The sequence below is a fragment of the Muntiacus reevesi genome, chromosome 5, assembly GCF_963930625.1.
Source record: "Muntiacus reevesi chromosome 5, mMunRee1.1, whole genome shotgun sequence".
NCBI classification, from domain to species: Eukaryota; Metazoa; Chordata; class Mammalia; order Artiodactyla; family Cervidae; genus Muntiacus; species Muntiacus reevesi.
This window is the reverse complement of record NC_089253.1, coordinates 68,527,783-68,546,906: the sequence shown is the minus strand read 5'-3', so window position 1 is coordinate 68,546,906 and position 19,124 is coordinate 68,527,783. Positions and strand designations below refer to the sequence as shown.

Genomic DNA, 19,124 nt, shown 5'->3' with positions numbered 1-19,124 from the left:
TGGTGATAAAGATGTGAACTTTGTCAGATGGCTGGAGGTGCTAGTAGAGGGTAATGTTCCCGAGCAGTCATTCAGGTACAAGCATCAGAAAGAACCCTTCGCAGATGAAAGAACACCATCCCATCATCCCAAGTATAGGAGCTGCATTCAAGTATGTATTCTGCCAGTTATCAGTTCGTGACATTTCGGCTCCCACTTCTGTGCCCAACCTGTAAGCAGTCTGCCTTTGTCAGCTGTCTGGTGGGATGTTAAATGCTGTCAGAAGAAGGCAATAGAGAGTCATAGGGAGGAAGGCCCTTCCTTCCTGGCTTCATAGGCAGGTTTCTAGAGTGGGGGCTCTTCCTCCAACTTGGGTGACTTCTCCAGCACTGGTTCCTGCAACCCTCCAGCCTGAGGCTTCCACAGCACATGCCACTTCTTCAGTGCCAGACTCCTATGGTACGTGTGGGTGTGTGATGTGCTCAGTCATGTCTGACTCTTTGTGACCCCAGAGACTGTAGACCACCAGGCTCTTCTGTCCATGGAATTTTCCAGGCAAGAATACTGGAGTGGGTAGCCACTCCCTTCTCCAGGGGACCTTCCAGGCCCAGGGATCAAGCCCACGTCTCTTATGTCTCCTGGATTGGCAGGCAGATTCTTTACCACTAGCACCACCTGGGAAGCCCCCTGTGGTATGAAGTGAAGTGATAATTGCTCAGTCATGTTCGACTCTTTGCGACTCCATGGAATGTAGCCTGCCAGGCTCCTCTGTCCATGGGATTCTCCAGGTGAGAATACTGGAGTGGGTAGCCACTCCTTTCTCCAGGGGAACCTTCCTGAGGCCTGACCCAGATCCCTGACCCAGGGGTCTCCTGCGTTGTGGGAAGATTCTTTACCGTTTGAGCCACCTGGAAAGCCCAGCATCTTCAGCATCTGATTCCTGCAGGATGGGCAGTTTGGCCTCAGCAGTATGGGCAGCTTTCTGAGCACCCAGCTCTTGCACCACAATCTTTCCAGTGTCTGACCCTTGCAGTGTGTGGCAGTCAGCAGCACCGCCAGGAACCCTCACACCCCACAGCAGCTTTGCAGTCAGAGCAGCTCCAGAGACCACCTCCTGTGAAGAGCTTTCCCCAGCACCCTAAATGATAGACTTACAGCAACTTTCTGCTGGTTCAGAATCCTGAGTCAGAGGCAAGCCCACCAAAAGCCCCAGCAGGCAGCTTCTCTTCCTTAGATGCAGTGTATTAACCATGGGGCTAGTGGCTGCTTTTTTGTCTGTTATTCCTATATTCTTTAGAGTTCTTTGTACTTCTTACAGGGCTTCCCAGGTGGCTCAGCAGTAAAGAATCCGCCTTCCAATGCAGGAGTCGCAGGAGAGGTTTGATCCCTGGCTCAGGAAGATCCCCTGGAGGAGGAAATGACAACTCACTCCAGTATTCTTGCCTAGAGAACCCCATGGACAGTGGAATCTGGTGGGTTACAGTCCATGGGGTCGCAAAGAGTCAGACATAGCTGAGCGACTGAGCATGCACACACATGCAAATACTTCTGACTAGCATTATGGTTACATAATGCTATTTTTCTATGTTAAACTCACATTCCAATTGCTACATGGTTTTGTATCCTGATCAGACCCTGACTAATACATTCTGGTGTCTAGGAGTCATTGCAAAGTAACTTATATCAGAGGGATTAGGGATTGCATAATTGTTTTTATTTTTTCCTGTGAAATAAAGTAGCCATGTAATCTGTAAATTTTGTTTCCCTTGCCAAGCCTGCTATTAAAAACGCTGCTCTCAATGATAGGTCAGATTTATTGATGTATTACCACAGAGCTCTATTCAGAAAGCTCCTTCAAATCCATGGCTTTCACTAAGCACAGCCCCAAAGCCAAAATGACTTCACTGTACAAGCCTCTTTGGAGAGCATTATATCAGAAAGCATGTAAAGCTTTGGGAAAGTGATCTCATTCAATCTCCTTTCTCCTTTTAATCACTCTCAGCTTACCAAAGTCTAAAAGAACTTTCAATGCCCTTTTCCATCTTCTGCCTCTGTGGGCCTGTCATCCTGGGCCTTTTTGAGCAAAGACAGGGTGAAAAAAAAAGGTGTCTAAATTCAACCTCTCAAAAACATGACAGGGAGATTAGACATTTGAAAAATCTTCAGATTTCCTTGACAACTGTAATAAAGGTTTGAAGAAGAAGAAATAGCAGGAATGATGTGGTCACGTCCCCCAAAGCATCCTAAATATTAGTGAGTTTACAAGACCTCACGCCTTAGAGACTCGTAGGGGCTGAAAGGTAGTTACATCCCACAGAGGCAGAAACAGACGACCTCTTCTAGACCTTGGGTTATTTGGAAATCTCCTTAAGTAGGTGTAAATATTGTTTACTTATAAACTGCTATGTGAATAGACAGCCTGCTTGATCAGATGCTTTAAATAACTTAAAGCCTTTTTCGAAGACTTATTTAATGAGGAAAAATGAATGCCAGGTTTTGGACATATTCCATAATTTACTACTGTGAATGATTTTGAAGTAAATTTGTTTATTGTTAGAGATCCAGGGTGACAGCTAGTTTTCTCTCTTCCAGTAACCTGCATCAATGCTAGCTTAGGCTGATAGCATATCTGGAACCCAACATTTATTTGGCTGCATCATAATACTCCATGGGCTTCTCAGGTGACTCGGTGGTAAAGAATCTGCTTACCAATGCAGGAGATGCAGGTTCAATCCTTGGGTTAGGAAGATCCCCTGGAGAAGGGAATGGTAACCCACTCCAGTATTCTTGCCTATAGAATCCCATGGACAGAGGAGCTTGGCAGTCCATGGGGTCACAAAGAGTCAGACACAACTTAGCAAATGAACAAAAACATGGAATAACAGTGGTATGTTTGTAAACTTCATGCCTTCGAAGTCACCTTCCCATTCATTCATTCTTGTATGCATTCATTGAGTGATTCATTTGTTTTTTTAAAATAGATATATTTTTAATATTTTATATATTTACATAATGGAACCCTGTCATGGTCTACTGTTTTCAAATGTTCTCTTAAGAGGATGTAAAAAAAAAAACCACATAACTGAGTTTGAGTTACTAAAAATGGTATTTAAATAATGACTTGACTTGGAATAACTCAGATGAAACCAGCCTGTAGCTTTGTAGCTTTGAATATTTCCATTCTGCTCTGGGTTGGTTTTACAGTTTGTACCATGGGGACAACAAATATTTTCTTCCTAATTCTTGTAGTGAAGCACCTCTCTAAGCTCCTTGTCACACGAAGCATATCATTAGATTTGCTTTTTAAAGTGAATTTTGGATAACGAAACACCAGTAGACTTAAGAGAAGTTTGAGTTGGCTCCAACTTTTCTCTACCCAGGTAAAAAAATATTCCTGAGACTTAATATATCACATATGAGTTCTGCTGGATTTACCTGTTGGCAGTTTTAGATGTCTGAGGATAAATGCAAGTCACAAGCAAGCAACGGTCATTTGGCCAACCACTTGAGAATATATTCGTGATTCAGTTTTGTGACTCAAAGAATACGGGATATAAATCTGCTCCTTATTTTCAGAATGAACTCACTGCTTCAGTCCTTCCACACTGCTGCCTTTAATTAGAGTTTCTAATCAATCATCTCTGTGTATTGTTCCACGTCCAGAAGTCCATATTAATAACACGTCTGCTTACTTTATAAGAATTTGGTGAGAAGTTTAATTTCAGGATGTGACTCCATCTGGCCTTGCCAACGGTAGAACTATAGAGGGATGAGTTGGTAGTAAAGGGAACACCATCTGTTTCTGGGAATTTAGTTGATCTCTGCCATGATGAACAGGAACTCAATTGCAGGACTGAAGAGCCAAGATGGAAAACAGAAAAGTGAAGAGTTTACTGGGTCTTCTGTCTAATTAGGAGCACAATTTTCACAACATGGATCAACATCATAACCAATGAGCAAAAACTTTACATTATTCAGCAAGTCACTTGGAAGAAATCACATTCCATATATTAATATTTGTCTTTTCTGTCCTCCTCTTTGCTAACAACCAGTTGTTAAAAGGAACTATATACTTTATATATATATATACACACACATATATATATACACACACACATATATATATATTTCTTTAAAGTAATAACCTGTTGATCCATTAGCATTGAATCAATCAGGCACGTACAGTGCAACTTGAATCAAATGTTTAACTAGTTAGCTCAGTCTGTCGTGGTGCTATGTTAATAATCCCAAAGTACTAAACCTTACTTTTAACAATCAAGTAGTGTTACATTTAAAGGGATTTCATTTCATAACCAGAACTCCATTCTTATCCTTAGCTAAGGAGCTCAGAGATGCCATGAAATAGAGATGATGCAGCCATCACATTTAGTCAAGAGGACTTCTAAGTTCATGTCATCATGATGATGACCTAGTTGAATTATGGACTTCCTTGGTAGCTCAACTGGTAAAGAACCTGCCTGCAATGCAGGAGACCCCAGTTCGATTCCTGGGTCGGGAAAATCCCCTGAAGAAGGGATAGGCCCATTCCAGTATTCTTGGGCTTCCCTGTTGGTTCTGACAGTAAAGAATCTGCCTGCAATGCAGGAGACCTGGATTCGATCATTGGGTTGGGAAGATCTCCTGGAGGAGGGCATGGCAACCTACTCCAGTATTCGTGCCTGGAGAATCCCCATGGACAGAGAAGCCTGGTGGGCTGCAGTCCATGGAATCACAGAGTCAGACATGACTGAGCAACGAAGCCCAGCACAGCACAGCTGAATTATAACCATGGACAGAAGCACATTACAAAAATCGGTGAGAATGGTTTGGTTACTGAATGAAACTGGAAGCAATTGAAAGCATCAGTGATAAAGAAAATCAATGCAAATAAGCTTATTCTCTCTAACCATCTGACATCATATTCATGGATAGTGTTTGAAGGTAATGATAAAGGCCTCTTTGAACTCTCTTTTTCTTAGGCCTCTGTAGCAGTCTACATTATTCCACTTTTTTTCCCTTTACATTCTCTTCTATGCTCTATTCCTAGACTTCCTTTTTAACTACTTTGGTGAACTAATTCCATCAGTGATTCAGACTTAATCTATATCCTGATTGATGCCTAAATCTATATTTTGGGTCCTGACTTTTCACCAGAACCACCACTTCATAACTTCACGTTCTATAGGACATTTTCACTGAAATATCATACACTCACTTCAAAGTAAATTTATGACAGACTTAATCATCTTCCCTCCTAAACCAGGTCCTTCAGCAAGATTTACAAGGTACCAACATTCTCTGAGTCAACAGTACTCTTTATCAAGAATTTTTACCCATTTCGCCACCAAGGCCTTCTTTCAGGCCAACTATCTCCCTGGAGTTTTTGGTTTTGTTTTGGTTTGGTTTTTTTCAATGGAAAATTTACTTACGTAATAGTTTTTCCATTCTTAATAAGCAAAGGCATTTGGGCCATCGTTCTAAGTAAACAAACTCTTGTTATAGTGATTTCTAGCCATAAGCAGAAATACTTGATGTTTATTCGGTCTGTGCCATCAGCAAGCATATATGGAATATATAGATCAAGTGGGGAGAAATTGAGCACTTTGTTATTGTTTGAAGGCAACTTGACTATTAAAAAAAATAAAATAAGACCTAACAAGTTTAACGCTGATTTATCACAGATAGGCCCTCCATTTTCACACCCTAACTTCTTCCCAGAGACTTGCACCCAGAGAAAGAGCCACAAACTTGTATTAATAATTATCCATCCATAAATTGCAAAGGCTTCCTGGTGCTGACAGATGGAGAAATATGTACTCTGGGTGGCCTCTCTGAAGTTTGGCAGTAGATGAGCATGATCTCATGCAACAAAGATAGAACATTCTCCAGTCCTCTTGGCAGAAGGTGATGACGAGTGTAAAAGGAGATTAAGCTTCTAAGCAATATTTTCTTCTAAAAACCTTCTTTCAGTATTTCATAAAGAAATAGCTCTCCTAAATGAAACCTGCTGTGAACAGAAAGCATATATAGCTGTCAAGGGAGGATATTCTAGATTGGAGGTGTTTGACACAAGCTGTGAAATATATGGACTTGAATAAAAATGAATAGAAACTAATTAATCCTTTCTTAAACTAAGCCAAACAAAAGTTCTGACATAATGTTTACAGATACCACTCAGTCATTCACTTTTACTGCCTTGTTCTCTTAATAATCTAGCACCGAAATTCTTGCCAAATATGGGTATTTTGCTTCCAATGATCTGCTCAGAAACAGTTATTTTTAATGGAATCTGCATCATCAAGGGCATGGTTGACATCCTATGTAATTCTTTGATTTAATTCGAAGGAAACGCTGACATCAACCTTGGACCAATACCCAAACTAGAGCATGTTCAAATTATTAAAGAGCTTTAATCCACTCTCCACCTTCCTCTTCACTGAATTTTATCATATTGAAACCAAAATCCCAACAATAACAAATGGGGTTAAATTCACGGTTCAATTCACATTCCAAAGGCTTTCTAGGTAGTTCAGTGGTAAAGATTCTGCCTGCCAATGCAGGAGACATGGGTTCGATCCCTGGGTAGGGAAGATCCCCTGGAGGAGGAAATGGCAACCCACTCCAGTATTCTCGCTGGGATCCCCATGGACAGAGGAGCCTGGAATCTCCTCAGTCCATGGGGTTGCAGAGTTGGGCACAGCTGAAGGGACTTAGCACATCACATTCCAATTCAAATGGGACAGTGGCTGTGTGGGGACCCTGTAGAGGATTCTGAGCTCTGGTCAGTAGAAATGAAGACTGTAATTAGCAATGTCTGCCATGGAGAGGGAATAGCAGAGCCAAATTGAGGATGAAGTTCTTGAACCTAAGGATATTTAAGGAGAAAAGAAATCTCAGGTGAGTCATGGAATCTTTTCCAAATGCTTGAAGGACAGTATATGAACAAGAAACTTAATTCACTGTAAAGCACCGAATTAGTACCAAAACATGAAGTCTTAGACTTCAGATAACAGATAACAAAGAAATCTTACATAAATTTAAAATTCCCGAATGGAACATACTCTCCTGAGAGGCAGTTATTCTCAAGACTTCAGAATACTCAAGCAGGGATATGTATATCTTAGAAACAGTCCCAGCAGGTGTGAGAAGTTAGAATCAATAAATTTTTAGGAAATTTACCACAAGCCATCAAACCTCAAGCAATGAAAAAAATCACCTTCGAGAGCAGTGTTTCTTGTATTGAGATAAAAATAAAGAAAAACATCTAACAATTTCAGGTAAATATGTTCAGTACTTTCACTGAAATTTCATTCTAATTAGAGGCAATGTCTGCACCCTGCCATAGTATTTTAAAAGATTTTTTAAATTAAGAAAATACTGGACATCTTTTAAAATCTCAGAATTCAAGATTCTGGTACTTCCCTCATGGTCCAGTGGTTAAGACTTCACCTTCCAATGCAGGGGTTGTGGGTTTGATCTCTGGTCAAGGAGCTAAGACCCACATGCCTCAAAGCCAAAAATATATATATATATAAAATAGAAGCAATATTGTAACAAATTCAATAAAGACTTTTAAAATAGTCCACATTAAAAAAAATCTTTAAAAAAAGATTCTAATGTGTAAATGTGGATATACCTGAATTAACAGTCCTTGCCAAAATGCAACTTATCAAAGGCCTTGGTACCATAGATTTGAAACCAATTGGTTGCCCTGGAAGGTTAACTATATGATCAGTTAATGTCCCATCAGCAATCAGGGTCTTTGCCACAGAGTGAAGGAGATGGGGAGAAAATCACAGAAGACAGAGATGAAAGCTGTGTAGTCAGAAGAAAAAAGCCTTCTTGATTATGCTGTGGACTTTCTGAAGTCTTTAATTCTCCCTCTAGCCTATCTTCAAACTGGCATGTGGGACGTACTGTAGATGGATGGTGATGCTCATCAGGAGAAGCACACACATATATCTTGTGGGTTGATTTTTTTATTTGCCAGCTCAAGAGGAGCAGGGAGATTTATTTGGAAGGATGGTAATGAAGGTGGGGAGGCACTAGTTAGACTGCAGTTTCTGTTCCCAATATGTTATTCTCACTTTTTTTTCTCTTCTTGATGCTGACTTGGTCTCTTTATTTCTGCTTATTTTTCTTTAAAGGGAGGATATTCTGGTATAATAAGCCAGTGACTTGAGAGAGAATGGCAGTAAAGATGTGGGACCACAGAATTCCCATGTGTAATTTTTGTTGAGATACTTCAAGTGTTTTAATTGCATTCTACATTTTTATTCTACACACATGTACTTATACATAATTATGGACTGTTTGAAATGATTGTTTTCTTTATTCTCAAAATGAGATTTCATGTTCCTTTTCTTGCTCTCTTGTTTTTGCCCTGCCTTATAAAATGAGGTCACTCACTGCAATGAAAAAACAAAACAAAAACAAAACACTTTCTTCCTTCATAACAGTGGCACAAGGAAATGGGCTGGCTCTGCTGAACCTTAAAAAGTACAGCAAACGAGATCACCATCACCACCTTGATCTGCGCCAAAGAGTGAAACTGTTCAAGAAAAGGAAGGAGTAGATTGATAATAGGCTCTCGGTTCCAGGATGCTGTTTCCTGTGAAAGAAACAAAGGCATGGCCTCTGGAGGACTTTTAGCAACCACTACCAGGGGTGCCGTTCCAAAATAACAGCTAAGAGCCTGAGCTGACGACTTGTACTAGGCCTGAGTCCAATCCCAATTTTGCTATTTTCCATGTGACATGTGTTTACTTGTTCTGGCTTAATTTCATGTGAATATAGGGATAACAAATCCTACCCTTATGACTTCGGAAATATTAATTAGAATAATTTGAACATTTGAAATACACCAAGCAAATGATACTTAATTATTGAACATCACTGATTTTCAGTGTAAATATTGAGTCAAACAGCCAGATAGATAAATACATCCAAACACATCTTGAATATCTGAAATCAACTGTAGATGGTTGAAATTTAGTAAAATAAATTTTTGATTCTTATTTACTTTCTCATTTACCCTTAAGGTTTACATCTCTCTGTCAAGGCTTGTCTCTTATTTTTCTTATTTTTGCAGTTGAATATTATCAAAATACAGGATCAGAGATTTTTGAATGTAAAATGCTCTATTTCTTATATGTGTTTGTAGTTTGAGTAATGAAAGATAAAATGAAAATGCAATTACATATGAATTTTCACTTTAGGAGATTACCCTGAACATTTTGCACATGTATGAAATTTAAGTCTTAATAACGTGGCACAAGAAGTCCCATGTCAAAAGACAGGTATGTACCAAATTTTCTTTGAACTTCATTTTTCAAAAAACAATCATTTTTCCCTGAAAATAACCTACCTCTGAAAATAACTCTATATTATTTATTGTGGCTAGATGTCTGGGGCTACTCCAAAAAATCCAGTCCAACACACATCCTAATTTCTCTAAAACGGGAACAAAATTTTAGAAACAAAGGACCAGGTTTCATAGTGTTTCTATGAGGAAAAAAAAAATGAGTTTGGAGACTCAAAGTTGTGTAACAGAAATAGAAATAGATCTTCCAGCTGCTCTACTCCCATTTTCGTTCTAAGCAACTGGTGGTGACTTCTGAGCCTTTCGCAGGGTGATAGCAGAAGAAGATTTAAGATGGGAAGTCAATTACAGGGAGAGGAGAAAGATGGGGGTGACAGGAAAATATGAGCATGGAAAGCAGTAGCTGTGTGTCCTTGTTTCAAGCTAGCGCCCTTTTTTCTTTTCAGTTTTTCTCAGGGAGGACACTGGCATTAAAAATAATAATAACAGTGATCATTTATTGAGACACTTGCTGAATTTAGAGGCATAGTCTTAAGTGATTTTAACATGTAATCAGTCCTCTTAATAATCCTGAGAGGAAAGTATTATTATTCTAGCTCTTACAGATGAGAAAACTGAGGCTTAGAGAGATTAAGAAATGGTGCCAAGATCAGGTCTGGTTGCACTTTGTACCGTTTTCACAGCGTTTTGGCAACTGAAATCTTTATCAACACCTAAAGTAGAGAATTTTCTTGGAAATATGTCCAGCTTCTCTTGTATTGGGTCTGCCTTCTCATAGGTGGGGCAGGGGAGTAGCTGCCATCTTCAGCGAGAATGGTACTCTCCAGGGTTTTGGTTTGTTTGCCTCCCATCCCCTTCCGCTCTTATAGGGGTTCCCCTGTACGGAACAGGTTATTTTTCTCTTGCTGCTGAAGATTCTCTGTTTTTAATGTCTGATTATAAATGTGTCTTGGTGTAGATCTCTTTGGGCTCATCTTATTTGAACTCCCTGGGCTTCCTGGATCTTCTTCCAGGAAGATTAGGGAGGTTTTCAGCCATTATTTATTCAAATAAATTTTCTGCCTCTGTCTCTCTCTCTCCTTCTGAGACCCCTATAATGTAAAAGTTGTTCCACTTCATGTTGTCCCATAGGTCCCTTAGGCTGTCGTCACTTTTAAAATTATTATTTTCTTTTTTCTACTTTGTCTATACTAGTTCCATTGCACTGACTTCCAGGTCACTCATTCTTTTTCTGCTTCATCTGGGCTGCTGTTGAATTCCTCTAGTATTTTTCAATTCAGCTATTGTATTCTTTAGTTTGTGACTTTCATTTGATATTTATTATCCTTTCTATCCCTTTGTTGAAGTTCCCTCCAAGTTCATTTGCTCTTTCTCTGAGATTGGTTAGCATCTTTATGACCGGAATTTTGGACTCTTTATCAAGTAGATAACATCTCCATTTCATTAAGGCTTTTCCCCTTCCTAGGTTTTTTCTTGTTCATTTGTTTTTCATTGCATATATTCATTGCTTATGAAACATGTAGTGACTCAAGATGCTCTTTAAAAAAAGATTTACTTTGTCTTCTGGACAACGGTTAATGGAAGTGCCAATCACCTTAGTCTATTGTGTGATAAAGTCGAAGATAGGTTTCCATCTTTGGGATGATGTTATGGACTGAATGTGACTTCCACCCCCTCCAATTCATATGTTGAAGCCCTATCCTTAAAGTGAAATGCCTTTAAAGAAAGAAACTTTAAGGAGGTAATTAAGTTGAAATGAGGCCTTAAAGATGCAGCCCTAAACTCATGAGGACTGGTGATCTCATTAGATGAGAAAGAGATGTGGAGTGTGCCTGTACAGACAGGAAAGGCCATGCAAGGATACAGTGAGAACAGTCTGCAAGCCAGGAGGAGATGCCTACCAGAAATACTCCATGCCGACGCTTTTATCTTGAACCTCCCACCAACCTAGACAGCATGTTAAAAAGCAGAGACATTACTTTGCCAACAAAGGTCTGTCTGGTCAAGGCTATGATTTTTCCAGTAGTCATGTATGGATGTGAGAGTTGGACTGTGAAGAAAGCTGAGCACCAAAAAATTGATGCTTTTGAACTGTGGTGTTGGAGAAGACTCTTGAGAGTCCCTTGGACTGCAAGGAGATCCAACCAGTCCATCCTGAAGTAGATAAGTCCTGGGTGTTCATTGGAAGTACTGAGTTTGAAGCTGAAACTCCAATACTTTGGCCACCTCATGCGAAGAGTTGACTCATTGGAAAAGACCCTGATGCTGGGAAAGATTGAGGGCAGGAGGAGAAGGGGACAACAGAGAATGAGATGGGTGGATGGTATCACCGACTCAATGGACATGAGTTTGGGTGAACTCTGGGAGTTGGTGATGGACAGGGAGGCCTGGCACTATGCAGTCCATGAGGTCGCAAAGAGTCGGACACGACTGAGTGACTGAACTAAACAGAACTCCCACCTCCAGTACTGTGAGAAGTTAAATTTCTGTTGTTGAAGCCACGCAGTCTGCTATTCTGTTATGGCTACCTGAGCAAATGAATACAGATGATGATGTATTTTTTGTCTGCTCTAACACCAGGATAGAACTTCATCCCATTCTGAATGCTCTCAAGGTATGTGCCTTTGGACATCCACAGTGCTCTTGATGTTTTAGTGGTCAATATTCATACAAAGTTAAGTTTGGTGAATAAGATGGGTGATGGAGTCATCACCAGTTTTCATCAAACACTTGCTAATTTCTTTGAGTAGCTCATATAGGGAATGTAGGAAAGAAAGTACATATAAGTTGATGAACTGACAGTTAAGTTGTTTTTCAGAAGAAACAGACTGCTTCCCCCAGTTATATTTGCTAATAAGATGCCATATCTCATTCTTCTTTCTCTTCAATGTGAAGTCATATTTGGTTCATCTGGATACCTCTATAGTTATCAGAAATGTATGTATGGGGTAGGCAGGGGTGTGGGATGGTGAAAAATGAATATATTACATAGATTGGCTACAGAGCACTTGAATCATTCAAGAGTTTGGGTATCAGTGAGACAGATAAAACTGGCATTCTGAATCATGAAATACTTTGCAGTTCTCAAGACTATGTCAACAGCAGGAATTCTTTTTCTTGGGCGTTGTGCTATAACATGAGAGAGAGAGAAGGATAGAGAGGAAGGTAGATCACTACATGTGAAACGTGCAGACTGGAGCAGGCAATTCACAATTTTCTATTACCCACAATTTTGCTTCTGAATTTCCAGGACAGGTAAATTTGGAGCACTAAGGCTATGCAATAGTTCATAATCTAATGGTGAAAGTTATTTTAAAAGCATGGATTCCCTGAATATTGTGAGTACAAGTAGCACAATTATAATAAGATTCCAGTCTCCTAAGATTATTATTAGAAGAGAACAGGAATTATTGATTCCATTACAATAAAGTAATACATCCTATAAAAAAAGAAAAAAATAATCAGGGTAGAGTGAAACTAGACTTAGTAAAGTTAGAAACCATCACAGCGAGAGGCCAAGTTGTATACTCCCCACTCACCAATAATATCTTGTTTTTTTCTTTCATCAGTCGCTTCTAGAGTAAATGAAATTTGATAGTTGAATCATCCATTTTGTCATCTGGTACAAACTCAATACAGGCTTCCCAGGCAGCGCTAGTGGCAAAGAACCTCCCTGCCAGTGCAGGAGACACAAGAGACGTGACCCTAGGTCGGGAAGCTCCCCTGGAGGAGGGCATGGCAACCCACTCCAGTATTCTTGCCTGAAGAATCCCATGGACAGAGGAGCCTGACAGGCTACAGTCAATGGGGCCCCTAACAGTCAGACAAAATGAAGCAACTTAGCACACATGCACGCACAGACTCAGTGCATCAAGTGTCAAAGGACTCGGATCTGTTCTGAATCTAGTTACTTCTACTCAACTTCTCACACTTCACAGCATAAGATAGTTCATAACACCCGTTAACATATTTTTCTATTCTACTTCTATTCCCCCATCCCGAAGTGTAGCAAATTCCTCCTTGCAATAAATGTCTTATTTTTAAAAGTTTGTTATTATTACTTATTTGAGTTTTCTACAAACCTACACTTATTATAATTCCCAACATATTTACCAAATTTGGCTCTAAATGAATGGTAACTGTTTTTTAAAAGAAAAGGATTGACAATGTTTTTTTTAAATGAATCTTTTTCAGATGTTGCTGTTGTTTGGTTGCTAAGTCAAGTCTGACTCTTTGTAGCCCTATGGACTGCAGCATGCCAGGCTTCCCTGTCCTTCATTATCTCCCAGACTTTGTTCAGATTCGTGGCCATTGAGTCCCTGATGCTACCTAAGCATCTCATCCTCTGCCACTTCCTTCTCCTTTTGCCTTCAATCTTTCCCAGCATCAAGGTCTTTTCCAATGAGCCAGCTCTTCACATCACAAGGCCAAAGTACTGGAGCTTCAGCTTCAGCATCAGTCCTTCCAAAGAATATTCAGGACTGATTTCCTTTAGGATGGACTGGTTTGCTCTTCTTGCAGTCCAAGGGACTCTCAAGAGTCTTCTCCAGCACAATTTGAAAGCATCAATTCCTTGGCACTCAGCCTTCTTTACATCCAATTCTCACATCCATACACGACTACTGGAAAAACCATAGTTTTGACTACATGGACCTTTGCTGGCAAAGTGATGTGTTGGCTTTTTAATCCTCTTTATATAAAACTTCACAAATTATAAGCTCTTACATAATTCCTCATAAAACCAAACAGTTTGAAAAATTCTAGCTTAGACTATCATAATGAGGAGGGCAACGTTACAGACTGAATCATAAGACTTGTCATGTAACTTTGAAGGAGGCAATGTTTAGACTTTTTCTAATTCCGGCAGTTGTCTTACAAGTCCATGCTAAGGTCAGAATTAATGAATACTGGCCCAGGATCTACAAAATACCTAGTAGATTGTTAATTGTTATTAAAGATTCAGAGGGTTAGGAGGAATACTCTAAAATTTCATAATCTAATGAGTCAGATACTTGTTTTTCAATCAGAAGTCACTTACTAAGTGAAGACAATGAGCTGGATAGATGCTCACAAGCAGATGCTCTCTGTTCAGCAAAGAACTGCAAATGTCTTTTGTATCTGAGAGTGTCTACATATCTGTTCCATCCTCATTGGTCTATGTGTCTCAAGTTCAACATCCCAGGAGGGTTCTAACTGGTCTGACAAATCACCGTTTCCCTCAGAGCACAGCCTTCATACCAAACTACTTCAAACCACTCATTCTTCAAACCATTTATCACTCACTCTTCATGCTAGCTGCCCTTTTTCTTGGGCTCCCAACACTGCCTCACCACTTGTGACTAGGGCAATAGTGTCAGGCCATTTCAGTGGAATGAGGCCATTTCAGGGGAATCATTTATGGTACTTCTGGTCACCAGGGGTTATGGTTGTGACAGACATTCTCAGAGGTAAAAGACCCACTACACTATATATATATATATTTTTTTTTTTCCCCCTCACTGGAGTTAATTCATGAGTAGTCAGCTGTAAGATATTACATTTATTGAATCATAATAATTATGGTTTAAGTGTATTTTCTATAGGATCCTCATTTGTATGTTCCTTTTAGACTTGGAGAGTTTTGAACGAACCAGAGACTGTTTCAATTTCTTCTTTGGACAGATGTGGGAAGGAGGAAGAGAGAGAACAGAGAGAGAGACAGGAGAGAGAGAGAATGGGAAATACTTCAGAGGCTGATAGATGTGGGTCAAGGTTATTCAGGCGCCATCAAAGTAGAATCCAGGATCCCATGCAGTGGGGTCTTCTATTCAACACACTTCACACCATAATCTCATTTTTACATTTTGTCTTGTTGTCTAAAATCAAAACAGCAAAAGTGAAAGAAGAAAAATAACAGGAGTTCTCAAATTCTCTATTTAAATATTCCTCACTTAGAGTTAAGCTCAGTTAAGGGTTTGAGCTTAACTGACCTTACTCGTTCCTAACCTTGCTAGAATCACTCTTTTCTCTGATCTCTGTCTACACCTCTGCAGGTCTTGGTCAACAGCATGGATGGTGTGTGCCATTCGTCTCAGGGAGCATTCAGCCAGCGTACCTCAGTCATAAAGGAACTACAGCAGAATTTCTTCCTAAAGGTAAGTGGTTTGTTACATCATCTTTAATCAAAGGATAAAAACACTACAGATATTTTGATTCTTGTTTATTGCCAGTTCACTATGACTAAACTGAGAAGGCTTATGAATTCACATAGTGCCAACCTGAATGACCAGGAACAGCAACTTTCTCGTTGACATAAAAATTTAACCCCAACAGGCACATATGTAGCTTCTATACCTGATTCTTACCCTCCCCTCATGTATCGTCCTTTTTCCTTGCACAGCTGCTGAGACCTTATTTCCTTTGGGGAAAAAACAACAACAATGGGATTTCACCCTTTTCCCAATTCAGGTACTAACCAAACTTATTTTTCCTAGTGATTTGAGTCAAGTCCATGCCAAATTCTTATGAAAAGTGGAACCAAGTACTCTGCTTTTCACACATAACAAATACTTCCATTAAAATTAATCTCATATGGCCTCACAATTGCACTTTTTAGCAGAATGATAGCTTGGGCCAAAGCCCATCACAAAAAAAGACAGGAGAAAAGTGAAAAGCTCATCATGCCAGAAAACTCACACTGATGTTGGACTAACCAATGAGTTCATCTTACGGTGCTAATTTTTCTCCACTCTAACCTTTAAAGAGACGCTTCCACCTGGAAAGATGAATGGAGCTTAAAAGATGGCAGAGTGAGCTGATGGGATACAGCACCTTCTGATTTAGACAAAGGTGCCTTTTGGAAACTATCTAAGGTTCCAAAAGTGAGTGGTTACACAAAATTAAAGAAATTAAAAGGAATCATCCTAATCAGAGAGTAGAGATATATGTGCTTAAAATCTAACTCACTCTGAGCAGTTTCAGAGGCTGAAGTCTTACTGCGTTAATCATAACGGTTAGGTGTTGGCTCTGCTTATCCTAAACTCAGACATGCTAAAAGGAAGGGAGATTAATCTGCTAAAGGCATCAGTACTTCTAATCGGACTGATGGGAAAGTGTAATATGGGTGTATGAGATGAGACAACGGTGGGTGAATTATAGCGAAGTGATGAACTACCTTGAAGCTGAAGCAATCAAATAGATAGCTCTCAAAATTACCAAGGCATCTTTATTCAACACTCTGGGACAAGTATTCCCAACTCAGCCTTCTTTACAAAGAGCAGAAGCACTTTGTTGTATTTGGTGAAATGAAATCTTAATAGAAGAGCATCGGCTAAGGCTGCTACCCATCACTTACCAAAATTAAATGCTAGATATCAATTTCCTTTCTAAGAGGAGGAGGTGACATTTTGATATTATTTTCAATTCACAAAATAGTTAAAAATCCCAGAGAAGAGCGAATGAACAGTTTTTAAAAATGTCTCTCACATATTTGTGTATTGTGCACTCTTTTTAATTAAAAGGAAGGTGAAACATTTGTTGCTCATCCTTGTCTTATAAATAATTTAGCCAGCCATTATTTTGTCTTCAGAAGGAAAAGATAATTGTCTCTAAATTATTATGATTGAGTAGAATAAAGTCAAGACATCTTTGTAATTGGTAGGGAAGAGCAAGTAGTTCCTTCTCGAGTGTTTTGTTTTACAATTTGCTCCTGTCTGACTAAATAAAAATTTCAAAAAATGAGACCATAAAGAAATATCCCCCTAAAAGCTACCCCTAATCTCACTATCAAGAGATGACTGCCATTAACACTTTTGCCTTACACAAATGCATACATACATATGTAATAAATAAATAAGCACATGCAATTATGTTTTTATATATACATATACATTATATGTGTGTGTGCATGTGTACACATACATGCATGCACACACACACACATATATATATATTTAATGAAATCAGACTACACAGTTATCTTTGAATCCGGCTTTCTTCTCTTAGAAGTATATTGTAGGCATTTTTTCAAATTAATAGGGAAAGATCTATGTTAACATATTTAACATTGTCACATTTTATGTGTCTATCATTTAACTTAACATATACTAGTAAATGCTTCCCTGGTGGCTCAGATGGTAAAGAATCTGCCTGCAACGCAGGAGACCTGGGTTCGATCCCTGAGTTAGGAAGATCCCCTGGAGAAGGGAATGGTTACCCACTCCAGTATTCTGGCCTGGAGAATTTCATGGACAGAGGAGCCTGGTAGGCTACAGTCCATGGGGTCACAGAGTCTGAGCAACTTCAATCACATACTAGTGAATATTCAAGTTGTTTTCAACCTTGCCACTATGAACAGGATACATCTCTGCTTTAAAACCTGAAGTCATACAGATATGAAAAATTTTATTTAGGCTACTTCATGCTGTGAAACATGAATACTAGATAAATACTCCAATGGGTAATGATACTTTATAAACCTTGAAACTGTAATTCCATTTGGCATTATATGTATGTTTTTCTATTAGCTCAGAATATTTCATATTTCCCCTTGTGTATTCCTTTGGAGGAGTTACAGAGTGGTTATTCCTCTCTGCATTTAATTATTGACTTCCAGTTGAAGCATCCAGTTATAAAGGGGAGAGAGGCAACACTAACTAAATCTGAAGAACATAGTTGCTTGTATCTACTTTGTGTTCTCTCCAACAGACCACAGCTTTCCCCAGCTGTTCTTGGTGTGGGAGGACCCTGGGGAATTAACTAGCCTGATTGCACATTCCTGTCTCTTTTCCTTCAACTGTAGCGCTCTATTCTGTCTTCATCCAATATCTCCTTTAACATTGGCTGAAAATGTCAGAATACCTCTGATTAGGCTTCCTTTGATTGTAATCACTTCTCTACTCTAAAACACCTTAGTAATTAAATGCAGTATTCATTGAGAGTTTATTTTGTGATCTTGAATTTTATGTGGCAATCTCTGTTCTCCAGTCTGCAAACTCTGCTCACCAGAGACCCAAGATGCTATTTAATTGAAATTCCCTAAAGGAACCTCTCAATTTAAATAACACATTATGAATACAGTATTTTAAACAATACTGTATCCATACAGTAATGAGAAATATTTTAGGTTGCGGATACCATCAATACTTTCTTGCTATATTATGTAAAACTATTTATCTACTGTTTTAATTAAAGAGGAAGGTATTTCAGGTGTTAGTTCTACTTTGAGTTTATTTTGAAGAGATTTGAAATACAAAATCCATGATTTTCAAATGTTGAAAACCATTAGACTAGAATGAAAGAAATATATGGAGCTATATTTCATAAATTATAGTAGTGTGGTTTTTTAAATGCTTCATAGTTGTCAATCTCATTTGATTTTTTATATTATTTACTATAGTCGTTTTTGAAGTACCTTTTAGCAAAAATGCATACCTTTATACAATTTGTCCGGCTTTTGAATACATTTTGCCATACTTTGAGAAGAGATCAAATGACGGCAATACAGTTTGGAAATCCTAGGAGGAAAGACATCAACAATTACCAAACAGGTCTTAACTGATTTACGGTATTTTGTTATAATTTATGTTATATTAAATTGCTAGGTAGATATCATCTAACTGCACAGCAAACTTCCCATCACATCCTCAAAAAAAAAAAAATTAGCAGTTAATTTTTACTAGTTGAAAGCCAGATACATGAAGCTTTCTTAAGCACATAGTTTTTTTTTCTTTTTTTTTCTTTTTTAAGTTTTTAAGACTGTATGGATCACAACAAACTATAGAAAATTCCTAACAAGATGGGAATACCAGACCCCCTTACCTGTCTCCTGAGAAACCTGTGTGCA

The 19,124-nt window shown here is 38.9% G+C and overlaps 1 protein-coding gene across 4 annotated transcripts in view; it reads right to left on the bottom strand.

Annotated features, from left to right (window-relative positions):
* Positions 1–3,680: 3,680 nt before the first annotated feature.
* The window catches only part of SPATA17 (spermatogenesis associated 17), a 233,922-nt gene continuing 218,478 nt past the window's right edge, over positions 3,681–19,124 (bottom strand). For 2 of the 4 annotated variants that reach the window (XM_065936725.1, XM_065936728.1), the window contains 2 exons: positions 18,713–18,795; positions 14,910–15,156 (listed from right to left, as the gene is read on the bottom strand). In XM_065936725.1, the coding sequence (XP_065792797.1) occupies positions 18,715–18,795 (81 nt within the window). In that variant the 3' untranslated portion in view covers positions 14,910–15,156; positions 18,713–18,714. Of the gene's footprint in view, positions 3,833–14,909; positions 15,157–18,712; positions 18,796–19,124 lie in introns of those variants that run through there. The other 2 variants (XM_065936726.1, XM_065936727.1) reach the window with 2 other exon arrangements.